General features: G+C 43.4%; 1 protein-coding gene across 2 annotated transcripts in view; it reads right to left on the reverse strand.

Annotated features, from left to right (window-relative positions):
• The window catches only part of stk11ip (serine/threonine kinase 11 interacting protein), a 61,136-nt gene extending 44,680 nt beyond the window's left edge, over positions 1–16,456 (reverse strand). For both annotated transcript variants that reach the window (XM_079495376.1, XM_079495375.1), the window contains exons 1-16: positions 16,302–16,456; positions 14,909–14,976; positions 12,633–12,835; positions 11,987–12,061; positions 11,760–11,855; positions 10,847–10,954; positions 10,044–10,115; positions 8,097–8,226; positions 6,963–7,066; positions 6,106–6,195; positions 5,199–5,240; positions 4,195–4,368; positions 3,256–3,337; positions 2,269–2,563; positions 1,501–1,748; positions 300–517 (exon numbers count right to left, since the gene is read on the reverse strand). In XM_079495376.1, the coding sequence (XP_079351502.1) occupies positions 300–517; positions 1,501–1,748; positions 2,269–2,563; positions 3,256–3,337; positions 4,195–4,368; positions 5,199–5,240; positions 6,106–6,195; positions 6,963–7,066; positions 8,097–8,226; positions 10,044–10,115; positions 10,847–10,954; positions 11,760–11,855; positions 11,987–12,061; positions 12,633–12,835; positions 14,909–14,975 (2,004 nt within the window). In that variant the 5' untranslated portion in view covers position 14,976; positions 16,302–16,456. The remainder of the gene's footprint in view (positions 1–299; positions 518–1,500; positions 1,749–2,268; positions 2,564–3,255; positions 3,338–4,194; positions 4,369–5,198; positions 5,241–6,105; positions 6,196–6,962; positions 7,067–8,096; positions 8,227–10,043; positions 10,116–10,846; positions 10,955–11,759; positions 11,856–11,986; positions 12,062–12,632; positions 12,836–14,908; positions 14,977–16,301) is intronic.
• Positions 16,457–17,982: the final 1,526 nt, after the last annotated feature.

Below are 17,982 nucleotides of genomic sequence, written 5' to 3' on the forward strand. Positions count from 1 at the left end.
TTACACTCATATGGATATGAAGAATCAACTGACTGAGAGAACACACTATTGTTACTGCTACTGAATTAGTTACATTAGTAACTAATTAGTTACAGACTGTATCATATTTGAGTGACTGACTGTCGCAAACGATACAGAGACACCTCCCTGACAATAACACCGAGACAGCTTGTTTACTTTTGGACCACAACGCTTATATGAAACGATTTTAAGATGAGCCCATGTTATTCTACATAGAGAAATTACTTCCGTGATGAAGGTAGGACCATGACAGCAATGATACAAAAACTCTCACTCACCCCATGCATCCAGGCAGCCTGCGACTGCTCCACACGGACCAGGCTGCTCAGCTCCAGGCGGCTCCTCTCCAGTCCGCGCTGCATGTCCACCTCCAGCAGGAGGCCCTGTTTGACCCGTAGAAACACCTCTCTCCTGCCACCGCCGCCGCCCTGCAGCTTCCCCCCGCCGCCATCCACCTCTGTTAACACCCCGACCAGCAGGGGGTGACACAGGTCCACTGAGAGAGAACGTGGGCGGAGTTGTGAAGAAAAGGGAGAGAACGAGGCAGAGAAGAGAAGGTCAATGTCGTGCCTAACCCCGTTTTTGTTTTTGTTGCCTCTCGAAAATTTCAAATGCTTCCGTCATACAGTCCAGAGCACGGAAGTCCTGATCATGAGCAAGCGATTAAGCGGAAGTGAAGCCCATTCCCCCTTTCCGTTTCGTCTTTACAGTCACGCAAATGTATCCTAATATAAATCAAAATCATCTAAGCATATATAGCTTGCTGCTTAGCAGAAATGGAAATAAAATGTAAAGATATTTAAAAATATATATTTTCGTTAATGGAAATGGCAGCTTCCTTGCCCACAATGCTCGGATTTCGGGAGGTGTAGTTCCAGTCGTCTTCACAACACATTTCAGGATAAGATGGAGTGCGTGATTTTTGTACTTTTTCTGTTTTGTATGTGTCTATATACGATATTCTAATAGAACCCAGGTGTGGTTAGAATATTTAAATAAATCTTCCCTTTTGATTTCTTCCTGAAAAGGTGAAAGCCTTTGAGTCAAAAAGCAAAAAGCCAAATCAAAATACACACGATATTGTGAAATCACAATATCATGTGTATCTCAAGTTCAACATATTTACAGAACGGCATCATTAATAAATGTGGATATCAATTCAGTTCAATTAAATTGTATTAAAGTGTAAAATTACAACAAGTTTTCTCAAGACACTTGTAGAGCAGCCAGAGACCCGACAGAGATCAGTGTCACTCTTAAGACATTCAATGCAGGGAATAATGTATCAAAAATGTACCATCTGTAAGCTTGTCCCTTTAGTGGATGTACATCCTCTATGTGACTCAATAAACATAGTATAGAATAATATACAATAATCATCATAATCCGATATCTTCCTGGGATAAATAAAGGCAGACAAAATTCGAATGAAAACAAATATCTCCCTGATTTACCGCTCCTCCTCTCCTCTCCTCTCACCTCCGAGTTCCTCTTCCTCATCTTCCTCTCTGGCGTTCCCACTCTCGAGGCTAGCGCGGTGGCCCTGTGTCTCCGACAACATCTCGGGTCCCGGAGACTCCCCCCCAGGCCCTCCTCCCTGTCCCTGTGCCGTCCCCAGGCTGTCCAACACGCTGGTGTCCAGGGTGGACTCCGTGTGCCCCTGTCCGTCGGGCCACTGCAGAGTGGACTCCGTCTCCTGGTCCGCATCCCAGTCTGAGGTCTCCAGCCTGGGCTCGGAGCAAGGTTAGAATAGTTTTAGTCTCACGTTACCAGACTGTTGCCTCTCGCAAATTTCCAAAATGCTTCTGTCATACAGTCTGGAGCAACGGAAGTTCTATCATGAGTAAAATATAAATGCTTCCGTCATACAGTCTGGAGCAACGGAAGCTCTATCATGAGTATAATATAAAGCGGAAGTGGAGCCTCCTCCCCACTTCTGTTTCGCGCAAATTTATCCTAATATAAATAGAAATCATCTAAGCATATACATCTATCTTGCTGCTTAGCAGAAATGGAAATAAAAAAATCAAATTTAAAGATATTTTAAAATAGATTTTCTTGAACTGAAATAGCAGCTTCCTTACTCGGATTTCGGGAGGTGTAGTTCCAGACTCTATATAGCATTCGAAGATTGTGGAATAGTTACGTGAGACTACAATAGTTTCTGATTTTTCATTAGTTTAGTTTTAGTTAGTTTTTATTATTTTAGTTTTAGTTGTTTCGTTAGTTTTAGTGAACTATAATAACCTGGTCTCGGAGGACAGCAGCGGAGCGGGGAGGACCACCTCCAGCACCTCCGCCAGGCTCCCCGCAGGTACCGGAGAGGCCTGTGCGGAGCCGGCGTGGGGGCTGTGGCTCCCCGCAGGTACCGGAGAGGCCTGCCTGGAGCTGTGGCCGTTGGCGAGAGGCAGAGGAGGAGGAGGAGGGGAGACCAACGACACCGGCTCATCCAGGTGAGTCCGGTACCGGAGCCAGTCTTCACCCAGCTGCTCTCGGAAACTGTCCATGCGTTCAATCTCCTTCTGGTGTGGGAGCACGATATCTGGAAGACACAGACATTTGTTTTCATTTTTTTGAGGGGCGTGCTCTATATACAGGTTTAATGTTTGTGTTTAGTTCAATGTTTGTTTAAAAAAAAAAATTGACAATGAAGGGAACATTTACGTCATCTTGTCCCTGACTTGAATAAAGTAACATTTATAGCTGCTCCAAGCTATACCGAATTCCCTCGTCGATGTTGCAAGATTGTAAGAGCGCCCCTCACTTCACACAGGTGTGATTTTTAACATTTTCAACCACATTATCCCTTTTGTCTTTTTTGAAGCATTTGGAAAAAGTACTCATTGTACGCATTGTGCAGAATGTCTCATTCAAGTTTTCAAATGTATAAAAATCTTTTGGAAAATAGCAGATCTACAAGCTCACAATGCGTTGCATCACAATGCATTGGGAGTTTGTAGATCGGCTATTTTCAAATGGCTGAAATGTATATAGGGCTGAAGTGGTTAATGTATGTTTTGTAATAATAATAAAAATCTACTAGTAACTAAAGTTTTCAAATAATTGTAGTGGAGTAAAAGTACAATATTCGCCTCTGAGGTGTAGTTGGGTAGAAGTAAAGGTACTGGAAATTGGAAATACTCAAGTAAAGTACAAATACCTCAAAATTGTACTTAAGTACAGTACTTACAGTAAGTAAATGTACTTAGATACTTTCCACCACTGCTTGCTTACCGCACGATGTGCTGCGCATTCTGGGCTCGTAGTCAGTGTCACTGGGCTCAGAAATACTGGCACGCCTCACCTTCACCTTACTCTGAAACACAGACGCAAGGATTTCACCACCTCAATTACAGTATGTCTCTGATGAGAAAATGAGCTCTGTGGGTGTTGGAAATTATACACTTATACTGTACACTACAAGAGCCTTAACCCATTTTGACCTGAGATCAGATTCTAAAAATGTCTTCTACATCCTGACAGTTTTCTGAAAAAGCTATGTTTCTATGTCAGTCGTTCTTCGATTTTTCAAAAATAGCAGACCTACAAGCTCGTAGCGCGCCACTTGGTGGCGCGCTATGAGCTTGTAGATCTGCTATTTTTCAATAGCTAAAGCATAACATAATGCTAACACCAAAAGGGGTTCCCGCCCAAAATGGGTTAATGCACAAAAACACGGCTTAATGGAAACACAGCTAGAGACTGCATGGAGTCCGTTTCATTTCTATCCGAAGGCCCTTGACTGATGGAATATGATTAAGGATTACTGTGATTATGGTAATCTCACATATCACACATACCATAATTCACTGGCAAAAAAATAAAAAACATTTGTGGAAAAAAATAAAAAATAAAAATCTGAATTATTTCGCGGACCCCCTGGCTATGCGTCGCAGACCCCTAAGGGTCCGCGGACCCCACTTTGGGAACCACTGCTGTATAACATGTATTATATAACGACACAATGTGGCATAGCTGTTTACAAAATGCTGTACCCCCTCCAAATGTATATACTTTCCCCATTTTCAACTGTTTTTATTATATTTTGACACTTGCTTTGGCAATGTAAACGTATGCTTTCTCAATGAAGCTCATTTGAATTGAATTGAATTGATAGGTGAACAAGCTAAGCCAAGTAATGAGTCTCCATCATCCATCCTTTGAGAAGCTCACCCTGGCTTTCCTCTTGCGGATCCGCGTGACGCCCACTTCCCCCACCGACATGCTGTCACTCAGCTCCCCGGCACCGCTCGACACGTCCTGGTTGTTGCTCCGCTCGGCCACCGGGGGCGCCGCTGGGGGAGGGATCGGCGCTTGGCCGATCAGCTGCCCCCGTTTGGGTAGAACCTGTGGAAGTGGTCCGATGACATCATTCACAGTTCTCACATCAGCAGTGGTTCTCAATGTGGGACCCCCTATAACACTGGTTCGTTCCCAAAGAACGTGTTTAGAGATGTTAGTTTTAACCTGCACTTAGTTCTTTATACAGTTTATTTGACACTAGACTGTAGCTGTTGTATGGTCTTTTAACGCACAATGAATTTCACGTGCCTTTTACCCTGTAACTGATATTGTTGACAATAAAGTTTAACCTTGAACCTTGAACCTTGAAGACTGAGTCGGGACCCATGTGCGGGGTCACAGACACATTTTTGTATGGGTCCCTTTATTTTTGGTTCACTACATTTCGTTTTTAATTATTAGTATTTCAAATTTCAAATTAGTATTTGTTTTTTTTGTTTTTCATGAATTACAAACACAATTCAATTGTGTTTTTCATGAAGAAATCAAAGAAAAATCTGAAGAAATTCCATAAATTAGAAAACTAATGTTTTTAAGAAGTAGTGAAAATAGCCCATCTACAAGCTCACAACGCGGCACGTTGTGTTTTCACTAGTTTGGGTCCCGGGCAAACATCTACTCTCTCTTTTGGGTCACGGGCTAAAAGGTTTGGGAACCACTGCACCCAGTTCAATTAATGAATCATATAGAATCAAAACATTTTGTATGGGGGTCCTATAGTACACAATACTTTCAGCTAGGGGTGTGCGGTCAAATCATTTAGGGGTCCTTGATGCCCGAGACATGATTATAGGGCTTGTATAGATTATAAAATCAGCTATAAATCTGCTCGTTACAAAGAAAAACCAATTGCTGGCCTGGAGTTGGATACTCACGGACAACTCTGATGACGACAGCAGAACTCCGTCAAGTTTAACCTAGTGTAAAAGATAAAAGTATTATGCAGGACAATAATGTTTGATGTTTCAAATGATGTCAAATCTTTTCCAAATTATTTAAGAGGGGGTAAGTCCCTGCGACATACTAGCGTCATGTCCAGGGGGTGTACTTGTACATCGAGCTGCCTCACGCTACAGAAACAGGAGATAGGCTCCTGCCCTATGGGCCTCATGGCTCGGCAAGGCTACTTTACCATTATGGATGACAATGTCTAAATCAATGATTGACCTGTTGACCACCAAACTGCACCAAACGTCAGATACTGAGTTAGAGAAGTTCCACAGCCTTGTGTTGTTCATTTGACGGTGTTCATTTGAGTGGCAGTAACAAAAGAGCCTCATTGCGGTCGTAACCCAGGTTTCTGAGTCAATGCCGTAAATGTATTGGTGTCACTGTTGTCTGTGAATTCCTGTGGGTGGGGATTCCAGTAACAGCAATCAGCATTCACTGACTAGTCACACCGGCATTCAGTGTTGAATGGTGATTCAGTGTTGTGTGGTATACATGTTGAACTGCAATATTGCATTCATGTTTTCTTTTTATTTATATTTGCCTCAATACATGGTAGGCCTATGTACCATTATCTGCACTAAGGTCCCTGCACGCTGCTGTGTTTCTTGGAGTTTTAGCAGCGTTATTCCGACGGTTTTCCGAAAAAATACGACCAGTCTGCAAGGACCTTTACTGTCTCTTGAGTGGTTAATGTTGTCATCAGTGTAATTTGCCTCCATTTTCACACATATACTTCTGAAAGCAGTTACTAGTTCATATTAGCCAGTTCTGCACTGGCTTTGCGGCTTAACTAAGTAGCAGTAGTAAAGGTTGCAGTAGCAGTGGACTCACTCTGAGGTAGGCGGCCTTAGGGGACAGGTGTCGGACCGTACATTTCCGATGATTCTTCTGGAAGTACAGCGGGTTTCCATCAAGGTTCAGCTGGAAGACAACACAAAATGTGACATAAACACATCCCGTGTAGCCATGATAACCGTATCATCAGCGCTCTTTTGTGCAGCATCAGAGAAGAATGGAGCCGTCAGTGAAGCATAACATGTGCAGCCAGCAAGTCAACATGGAATAAATCAAAAAAGTAAAATCCCAAGACTGAAAATGTAATGATGATGTTTGAGGCATGAAGAAATCATGACATTTCTGAGACCATTCGTGTTTCTGGAAGATGCTTCTTCTAAACTAGTTTGATCACTTCAAAAACTTTCATCTGAAAATAACGAATGACCAAAAATAGCCAATCTACAAGCTCACAACACATAGCGCTGTGATGTGTTGTGAGCTTGTAGATCTGCTATTTCCGGTGCGCAGCATGCTTTCACAGAAGACACGCTGGCTTCTAAGGAATCCAAATGACTGAAATCAGTCGTAGCAACTGAGAACTTTTATCCATGAAGTCAAAAAGCCAACATCACAAAGCCATGCTGTGTGTGATATCACACGCATACATTGAGCGTGTACAAATGCAGTACACGTGCAATGGGTGATGCCCGGTATAGTGTTCTATACACATTATGCTCGCACCCATTATCACTAGAGATAGCAGGTGGAAGGCAATTATACCTTTATTATCAGTGCATCAAGTCCCTGGTTATATTTCAAGTGTTGGTAATATCATGACAGACTAAATGTGTGCGCGTGCGTGCGTGCGTGCGTGCGTGCGTGCGTGCATGCGTGCGTGCGTGTCTTCTCACTGTGTTGAGGCAGTGCAGCATAGAGAGAGGGGCGAGCTGGGAATGCTCCACAAGGACGTTGTAGGCCAGGTCCAGGTGCTGCAGGGACGACAGCTGTTCCACCCCTACAATCACCACGACACAGTACCCACATGTTTACACACAGCTGCTAAATGGTAAATGGTGCATTTATATAGAACTTTTGTCCAAAGCGCTTTAATTCAATTCAATTAAATTTTATTGAAGTGTCAAATCACAACAAGTTGTGACAACATGACACTTTACATGTAGAGCAGAAAACCGACAGTTACATGTGCGCAGCGATGCGATACAAACTCACAAATGATTTACGATCGTCGGGATGCGCGACAGCTCACCATGGACAGCGCTCAAAGCTTTAGAGGGTTTAGAGATACAAGGCTTTGAATATCCTGTTATAACGGAGGCTCAATGGAGCTGGATTTAACAATCCCATAGCTGGTGAGGACGGAGGTTCTCCATAGCAAACAGAGCCATGCTAAAAGGTAAATTGACGTTCGGCGCTTTCATATATGGAGTATATGGTTGTCACCTTTAGTACATTAGCCTAGGGCTACGTTTATAATCGTAGATGGAAGAGAAACAGTTAAGTAATAAATGAGAGTAGTTTTTCGACCACTGTGTAACTGTCTAATAAAAACAATTAGGTGCTGCAAAGTAACTAGGCTAGCAGGTAACCAACATCAGACCTATAGCATCTGTCTAAACAACATGATATGCAAACGACATTCTTAGCATTTGTCAACGAGTAGGTCTGTAGCCCTGACTGACCGGGAGGGGGGGGGGGGTCAATGAAAAAGAGTCATCAGCACACAGAACGCATTGGGAAGCTGAGTGTGTGTGTGTGTGTGTGTGTGTGTGTGTGTGTGTGTGACTAAATCAACTGCAGATTTAGTCGACTAAAATCTTATGATCTTAGACTAACTAGACTAACGCTAAAACATTTCAGATGACTAAAATATGACTAAAACTAAATTAAGATTTATTCCAAAGACTATGACTAAACTAAAATCAAGTTGCTGCCAAAATCAATACTGGTGTGTGTGTGCACAACGTGTTTGTGTGTATTTGTGTGCGTGCGAGCGTGACGTGTATGTGTGTGTGTGTGTATCTCACCATTGATGGTGTCCAGCTCATTGTACCTGAGGATCAGCGTGAGGAGTTTAAACCTGGCACTCAGGCTGAGTGTTGGCGCCCTCTGGAGGCAGTTATAACCCAAGTTCAGGTGCTCCAGCTCGCTCAGAGGCTGAGCCAAGACAGAGTGTGCAAGAGAGAGAGAGAGAGCGAGAGTGTGTGTGTGTGTGTGTGTGTGTGTGTGTGTGTGTGTGTGTGTGTGTGTGTGTGTGTGTGTGTGTGTGTGTGTGTGTGTGTGTGAGTGAGTGAGTGAGTGAGTGAGTGAGTGAGTGAGTGAGTGAGTGAGGTAGAGATGGAGAGGAGGGAAACGGAATGAAAAGAATGCACAAAGGAATTAAAAATAATACAGATATTCAAATGCAAGTAATTTATTGCATTCAAATTGTGGTCACTCCTTCTCTGATCAAGCTGACTTCCAAGACAGATACTCTGGTTCCCCCAGTATCCAAAATGCGTCCGTACCCAACTGTATAGTTGAGTTTTCATCATATAGTATACGAGTCATACAGGGAAACAAAATAATCATATTGTGAGCTAGCAAACTGCAGAGTCGCAATGGAACATTCAACACTATAATTCCCTGGCCATTCTGCTCAAATGGAAGGATGCTGCCCCGCCCCTTCCTCCGTCAGTGGCTTCGTGATATAATGTCCTGTCTCGAGTTGGAGATGTTATGGTTTTCAATTGCCGGCTCTGAGAAAAAGTTTTACAAGACGTGGGGCCTGTTTATGACATTCTACCACAACACACAAACTGCATAGTGTGCCGTGCCTATGCCTCGGCCAACGCCAAACCGAACAGAAACAAAATTCTGAAACAAAGAAACAAAATCTGCTCTGCTATGAAAAATCTGCTCTGCTATCTTTTTATTATTATCTTTTTATTTTATTTTTTTGTAATTATGTATTTTTGTGTATATGTGTATATAGAATAGAATTTTTATTTCCTCCAGACTGTTTTTCCGACTATCCTTGGGATTGTGGGTGGGGGGAGGGTGGGACCGTGGGATAGGGGATTGAGTTTTATTTTTATATTTTATATGTCTGTTTAATTGTTACAAAAAACCTGAATAAAAAGATTTTGAAAAGAAAGAACACTAGAGGACAATAAACCTGAATGAAAACCCTGGCTGAGCCCATACCCTACCTTCAGGAACTCAGCACACTCCTGGATCAAACCCTGGCTGAGCCCATACCCTACCTTCAGGAACTCAGCACACTCCTGGATCAAACCCTGGCTGAGCCCATACCCTACCTTCAGGAACTCAGCACACTCCTGGATCAAACCCTGGCTGAGCCCATACCCTACCTTCAGGAACTCAGCACACTCCTGGATCAAACCCTGGCTGAGCCCATACCCTACCTTCAGGAACTCAGCACACTCCTGGATCAAACCCTGGCTGAGCCCATACCCTACCTTCAGGAACTCAGCACACTCCTGGATCAAACCCTGGCTGAGCCCATACCCTACCTTCAGGAACTCAGCACACTCCTGGATCAAACCCTGGCTGAGCCCATACCCTACCTTCAGGAACTCAGCCCTGGCTGAGCCCATACCCTACCTTCAGGAACTCAGCCCTGGCTGAGCCCATACCCTACCTTCAGGAACTCAGCCCTGGCTGAGCCCATACCCTACCTTCAGGAACTCAGCCCTGGCTGAGCCCATACCCTACCTTCAGGAACTCAGCCCTGGCTGAGCCCATACCCTACCTTCAGGAACTCAGCCCTGGCTGAGCCCATACCCTACCTTCAGGAACTCAGCACACTCCTGGATCTGAATGAAAACCCTGGCTGAGCCCATACCCTACCTTCAGGAACTCAGCACACTCCTGGATCTGAATGAAAACCCTGGCTGAGCCCATACCCTACCTTCAGGAACTCAGCACACTCCTGGATCTGAATGAAAACCCTGGCTGAGCCCATACCCTACCTTCAGGAACTCAGCACACTCCTGGATCTTGTTGTGGCTCAGATCCAAAGACCTCAGGACATTCAGTAAAGTCTGTAAGACAAAAAGGAGAGAGACTTCTTACCCTGATAAAAATGAATGAATGAATGGCTCAATATCATGGATTTATGGATGGATGACAGTACAGGTAGGTAGAAGCTGACAGATAGACAGTAATGGATGGAAGGTGCGTGTGCGTCTGCCAAACAGCGCCACCCCTCATGCATTTCCAGGTCACCACCAGGGCCTTTTAGTTAGGGAAAGTTAGCCTTAATGTCTGACCAATCTGCAAAATAAATGCTTACTTGAGCCTTTGTATTGAGCCTTTGTATTGAGTTTGTGCTTGAAATGTACTGTAATTCTGCAAACTGTTAATAAATTCTTCAATCAATCAATCAATCAAAACCAATAGCTTTCTTCACTAATGTGTTCATAAAGGTCTACTACATCCCTTGTAAACCTTTCTGACAGGTGCTGAAAGTTGGAGTACCATTAACAATCTATATACAGTACAGGCAAATTAATTGAAGTAGCATGTGACGGGTCAGACTAGGGTTTTTTCATGATTCTGAATCCATTGCAAGCATTCGTTGTGCACTCCTTCTCATTTCTCTAAAGAATGGCTTACATTCCATACATTGCACGTGTTCTATACCAGGGGTTCTCAACGTTTTTGGCTGGAGACCCCTGAAAATGCTTTGGCCATGTCTCGCGAAACTCGCAAACTAGTTGTTTTTCATGATTCTGAATCCATTGCAAGCATTAGGTTTTGCACTTTCTCTCACCAGTGACTGGTCAAGGCAGACAATATAGTTGTAGCTGAAGTTGAGAGTGTGAAGCTCCAGCCAAGGCAGAGCCGAGCTCAGGTCACCACCGCAAAGAGACAACAGCTCCTGGAAACACACGCACGAACGCACGTACACACGCACGCACACACGCACACACAAATACACACTACTTAGCCATTATCATCTCTTTATTGTAGGTAATTACACACACACACACACACACACACACACAAACTTAAACCAAGGTTTTCCGTTAAAGAAAAGTATGTTATTTTGTTTTGTCACTTTTCATTTAGTGTAGGCAACGTCTAAGCCTTGGCTTAGATTTTTTTCTGTTTTCAGTTTTGTAGGTAAAACCAATGTCTGAAAATGTGTTACTACGTTTTGTTTTAAAAAACCTTAGTTACGTTTCAAAAAGTGTAGGCAAAATATGCCTCGGCTTCAGCCTATGCCTTTTCGGTGCCACTAACATTAGTGGATTTAAGGGGCATTTTGCCCTTTTGCAAAAAAAATATATGTTAATGACATTTAGAATATTATATTTAGATTTTAGCAGTGTCCATGATGTCATGGACACTGGGCTCACTTCCTTCATGGACTACAATTCCCATGATGCTTTGGTTCACTGCTCCTCCTTGTGGATAGGGGGAGGGCTGTCTTACTGAGTTACTGCATAAAATATCTAAAACCACATATTACACATAAAGACCCCAGGAAAGTGTTCTTCTTCTTCTTCTAAACATCATTAACATATATTTCTTTGCAAAAAGGGTGAAGTGTCCCTTTTACTGTATGTATGCATGTATATCTGCTCTTTTAAATGGACTGAAATAAAATGTACTATTATTACTACTACTACATACGGTACGCACGCACGCATATGCACACACACATGCACACAGGAAAATACCTCCAGGGAGGTGAGGCTTTTTGAGCAGATGAAGACCTCCAGTTGAGAGTAGACTCCTCTGAGGCCCTCCAGGCAGTGAGGAGGGATACGCTTCAACTACAGACACACAGAGAGACAGAAAGGGAAAAAAACAGGAAAGACACAACCGCATATCTTCAGCAATAATACTGTATGTGTATATATACAATAAGGCTTAAGAAGATTTGTAGTAATAATAATAATAATACCTCCAAACACTTGAGAGACTTGAAGGGGAAGATTTTCACGACGGACTGAAGCCTTTCACCCGCCGGGCTGATGAGCTGGGGGTTAAAAGAATCAAGTGCAAATGCACTTCAAACTCAACACCAACTTCACAATAGTTACACACTGGCTCAACGGCCGTTCATGTAGTCATTTACTGACAAGTCGGAGGTCAAGAAATCCAACAGAAAAAGAGTTAAGAGGGGGAAGCGTAGCGGATTGTATGGTTGAGTCATTATTATTAGGAAATTATTAGTAGTCAGTGGACTTCTTTGTCTCGCTTCTTGAAGAGGGCGGTTGCATCTTGATGTTGCAAGAAAGATGTGGCGCTGCTCTGCGGCGACATGGGCATGGATCACGCTTGCATGCGGGTCCTTGTCTGAGACAAATGTCTTCCTCGGGAGACAAAATAAAGCTACCTACCTTGACTAATGGTTGAGAAACAGCGGGATGCATACACATGGGATGCATAGCAAGTGTTACAAAAGCACTAATCTTAGCCCATATCCCCAACCACCCAACGCAACAGTGGTTTCCCAGGTTGATTCTAAGTCAGGGTGGTGGGCCCTCGTTCACAATCAGTTGAAAACCCCTGGCTGCACTACTACACCACTACCCCCCGACCCCCACCTTGAGCGAGACGGTCTTCTGCAGCATGTCGAAGAGGAACTGCAGCTGCAGCAGGGAGACCGTGTCCCCCGGGTGCGCGGACTGCGCCAGGAAGCCGTGCTGCTGGCTGCGCGACAGCAGGTGCTGCTCGAACAGGCGGCTCATCTGCTGCAGGCTGCTCGCCTGCAGGGTCAGCGTGCTGCTGCCAGCCAGCACCGTGTCACCTGGGTGTGTGTGTGTGTGTGTGTGTGTGTGTGTGTGGGGGCAGAGAGAGAGAGGTCATCATGTTTTTTTGGCAGCACAATACGTGTGGAGTTGTCATCAACCGAGGGACTTTATTTAAACTTGATTTACCCAGGGGAGGCATGATACATGAGTATGAGCAAAATGGCCACCGTGTGGCGTGTGTGACCCTCACAATATGAGAATTATATTATTATATTACTTTTAGGGAAAAAATATACTAAAGTAAGGCAGTAGCCTAAATAAGCCACTAAGTGTCACTGGTGCACTGTCTAGTCCCCACAATTCAGCATGTATATTCATCACCTCATGATTATTATTAGCAGTGATTATGGCAGCCTACACATCATCCCAAAACAGTGATTTTCAACCAGTGGTCCTTAAGGGGGTTCCAGGTAGTCCTCAGCTAAACAATGGACTCTTATAGATCTTTAACTCTTTGAGTGTGTAAAATGAAATAAAATGGACCTGTACGGGTCCATTTGGTTTCATTTTACACTATCAATAGTTAAATTGTTGTTAAACACCGTCACCTGCATTACTTAATTTACAAAAAGCCTACACAATTAGAGAAAGCTAAATAAGTGTTATTTTGATCAACATTTGCCTGTTGGAATTGTGGACATAATCGTTTGCAACGGCAACAAAATGAGAGGCTACATCTCACCAAATGGTGGTCCGTGGCTCAACTGCCAAATAAATAATGGACCTTGATATGAAAAGGTTAGTATAAGGTCAATAACGGGTCTAAAGGATTTAGAATAGCAGAATAGACTCAGAGCAGCAGTCGTACCCAGACAGCAGAGAGCTCTAGGACTCAGAGCAGCAGTCGTACCCAGACAGACAGCAGAGAGCTCTAGGACTCAGAGCAGTCCCTGTCCCTGTCATTTAGTCATGAATAAAGTCCCTGTCATTAATTTAGTCATGAATAAAGTCCCTGTCATCGCCAAAGCCTACTTGGGGACGGTGTAGACCAGTGGTTCTCAAACTTTTTAGCCTGTGACCCTAAAGAGAGATTAGATGTTTGCCTGGGACCCAAACTAGTGAAAATAGCAGATCTACAAGCTCACAACGTGTCACTTCGCGCCGCATTGTGAGCTTGTAGATCAGCGATTTTCACTACTTCTTAAACATTTGTTTTCTAATTTATGGAATTTCTTAGATTTTTCGTAGATTTTCTTCATGACACTACTGAAAGATAATCCTTGAATTGTGTTTTTAATCCATGAAAATGTTATCTTTTTGGGAATAATTGTTGAAAATGCTTTGAAATAACAATAATAAAGGGACCCATAAAACTGTGTCCGCGACCCACAACTGTTTGGGAAACAGTGGTGTAGACACCCACATGTCCACTCCTCGGATACAGAGAGAGGGGAAGATATTGTAATCGTAATTATGTGGTTACACATTTCCGTCAATCGTTTCCATGTTGACAAATGTCCATAGTCCATACATTTTCAAACGTTTTTAAAAAATCACACCCGTGTGAAGTGAGTGGTGCAACTCTGTGTGGGTTACCATGTGCCGGTCCCTACTGTACTGTACTGTACTGTACTGTACTGTACTGTACTGTACTGTACTGTACTGTACTGTACTGTACTGTACTGTACTGTACTGGCACACCCGAAATCATCATATATACAGTTCATATGTGCGTGTGTGTTTATGTGTGTGTTAGGTTGCGCACAGGTGGTGAAAAACAACCATGCTGTTTTCGTGCTCATACCCAGCCAGGCAGGCACCCACCCACCCAGCCAGGCAGGCACCCACCCAGCCAGCCAGCCACCCACACACATCGCTCCATAAGGGAGTGGTTGCACCACTCAAAAATAGCAGATCTACACAGGAAGGAAAAAGTATTAAATGTGTCAGTGATGTCTTTGTATTATTAAGTTATTTGTCATATCTGTGCAAAATGTGACTACTAGTACGAAGCCTAAAAGGCAAACAGAAATACAAATTGTAGCGTTCCAATCGTTGTGTGACAATTATTCGTCAACTTAAATGTGTAATGGTGACAGCCGTAGTTGTGAGTGAGGGTGAATGTTTACCATCATTTCGGAGCAGCTTGGCCAGGCTGTGGATCAGGGAGGATTGGCCAGCGTGGGACAAGGCCATCCTGGAATGTTTCAGAGAAACATAAATGAAATGTACGACAATAATAAAAACTAAAACTACTATCACCATTCATTGTGACTCATAACATTAAAAGCCGCAGGCCAGGACAGAAAAGGGGAACAAAAATGAATGATCAGTCGAGAACCTGTTGATTTTCTCTAGCCCTAGAATGGCCTGCATTCCATACACTGCACGTGGAACACGATTCATCTCTCATCTGCTGCATTCTTATTTGTAGTGCTCCGTGCATAATGAATCACCCAATAATTAATATTGCTTCAACTTGTAATCTTGTGATAAAAAAGTGGACAACCTTCAAACGGATATAAAAATAGATACAGTAAGACAAGAGCTGAGCCCAATTAAGTCGCAGCAATTACTTATTGGGTGAATATGGAGGGTTACAAAGCATCAAGTGTTCTATGATGAAATATCTGCTATTCTAGGGTGGGTCGGGTTGGGGACATGACTCAGCGCTTGATATATCCATCTAACACTATAATAAGACAGAGAACTGGCTGGTTCTGAACTGAATTTGCTGTATTTTGTGGATGTTACCGACATTTGTAATTACTAATTTTGTGAACAGTTACGTGGAGTAAAACAAAACTATAGAACTTGTCACTTGTCAGTGGAATTGCATTCCTATAAGGAGGGAATAATAAGCTTCAAATGTATTCACAAACACTGTAACAGGAAATTAAAGTTCCAAATGGCATATTTTCTTGGCTTTGTTTTGAATGGCAAATCAAACTATTTAATGTGTACAGTCAGTATGTGAGTGAAAATTATACTTTATATTCAAATCAATCCTGAATTAGTCCTTTATTCTCGTCTCTATCAGTACATGTAGCCTATGCTGTTGTACAGTCGAAACTGGATAAGTGTTAAACTAAGATTTAGACTCTCGTAGATGTATTTTATCGAATTCTGACAGAATCGATAAAATACATCTACGAGAGTCAAACTCTTAGGCTAGATAAGTGTGTCTGACACCCAATTGTTCTGTTTGTAGCCTAGATAAACTGTCTAACATGAGAGACTCGCTGTAAGCACTGGACCAGGGCTATGTCTAACAGTAAATAACAGCAGCAGCAGCAGCAGCAGATAGACATACACCAGTAAGTTTGACTAACATCATTTACAAATTTGATATAACAAATAATCGACCATCAATGATGGTTCCTATCCTCCTGTCACTGTCTGTATGGATGTATTGTATGCTATATAGTGGCTAGCCTATGTATTGTAGACAATTCCCTCTCTGACTGTCTGAGCACATTCATTTTATTGCAGACATGACATGAATGATGAAGCATAACATACCTGCGCGGTGACACTTGATGTCCAATTATTTTCTTAGAAACACATCATTCCGTAGTAAGTATAAAGTTACGAAAGCAACGAAAAGTACACATATTGTTAGTGGAAATGTTGATACAAAGTCGAGTTAGTGCACGAGCGATGTTGACATTTTTAGACTCACGTGACGTGAGACAGCCTCGACGGTGGCCCTGATGTGTCAAAACGCGAATTCTCAATGAAGGGAGTAGTTTTTCCCCTGGGAGCTTTCTTGGTGATGGATTCCTATAGGACATTGCTATGAGTCTGGACCAAAAAAATAATACAACTACTAACTTATTAGCTGTTTAATACAATTTTGTAAACTACTAAAAAAAAAGAAAAAGGAAAAAGATATCATATATGCATTAGGTCTGTCTGTCTTACCAGTCGAATCGGCTGGTCTGTCTGTCTGTCTGTCTGTCTGTCTGTCTGTCTGTCTGTCTGTCTGTCTGTCTGTCTGTCTGTCTGTCTGTCTGTCTGTCTGTCTGTCTGTCTGTCTGTCTGTCTGTCTGTCTGTGTGTGTGTGTGTGTGTGTGTTTGTGTGTGTGTGTGTGTGTGTGTGTGTGTGTGTGTGTGTGTGTGTGTGTGTGTGTGTGTGTGTAGAGTATTGGACTCGAGACTCGATGACTCGACTCGAGTCCGACTCGAGTCATTGATTTGACGACTTGCAACTCGACTTGGACTTAAGGGTAAAAACTTGAGACTATACTTGACTTGGAAGACAATGACTCCAGACTCGACTCGACTTGAGACAAGCTGACTCGGACACCACCATCAAGTGTCACTGTTGTGCAGCCTAACACACAGAGGCCAGGGAGGAGAGCTTGTACAGTACAGTACAGTACAGTACAGTACTGTACTGTACTGTACTGTACAGTACAGTACAGTACAGTACAGTACAGTACAGTACAGTACAGTACAGTACAGTACAGTACTCGACTCGACAATCTTGTGACTCGACCCGACTTGACTTGACATAACCTTGTGACTCGACCCGACTTGACTCGACAACCTTGTGACTCGACCCGACTTGACATAACCTTGTGACTCGACTTGACTTGACTTGCCCACAACAGAAAAACTTGAGACTTGCTTGAGACTTGGACCAAATGACTTGCTACTCGACTCGGACTCGGATCGGAGGGACTCGTGCAATTGTCTGTGTGTGTGTGTGTGCGTGCGTGCGTGCGTGCGTGCGTGCGTGCGTGCGTGCGTGCGTGTTGACGGCCAAGCTGTCCTGCATTGATATAGAGGTTCCTCCACATGTCAACCTTGAGGTCCAGACAGTGGCGGCTCGGTACTGGTGAGACCGCTGTTCAAACGACACACTGGAAGGTGCATGAGGTCAGGGACGTGCACACACAGACATCAAAGTGGGCTTCAGCCCCTGCCCTTTTACCCGTCTGTAAAACAACTGCCCTCTCTAGACCAAGAATGCAGCATTTATTATGGTGAAAGAAATGCAAATGCCCCCCCCTGCTTTCAGGTATGCCGGCATGGAAAGGAATTTCCATGTCATACCTGAAGGCAGCATACAAGAGGATTGCCTTTTTCTGAACTCTCCTGAACTTGAACACAGCATTTTGCGTTCAAATTGGTCGTGTTAAGAAATCCATGTCGTACGCCACATCTTCTAAAAAGTGCGGTATCACGCCCCGAAAAT

This window comes from Electrona antarctica (genome assembly GCF_951216825.1).
Source record: "Electrona antarctica genome assembly, chromosome: 24".
NCBI lineage: Eukaryota > Metazoa > Chordata > Actinopteri > Myctophiformes > Myctophidae > Electrona > Electrona antarctica.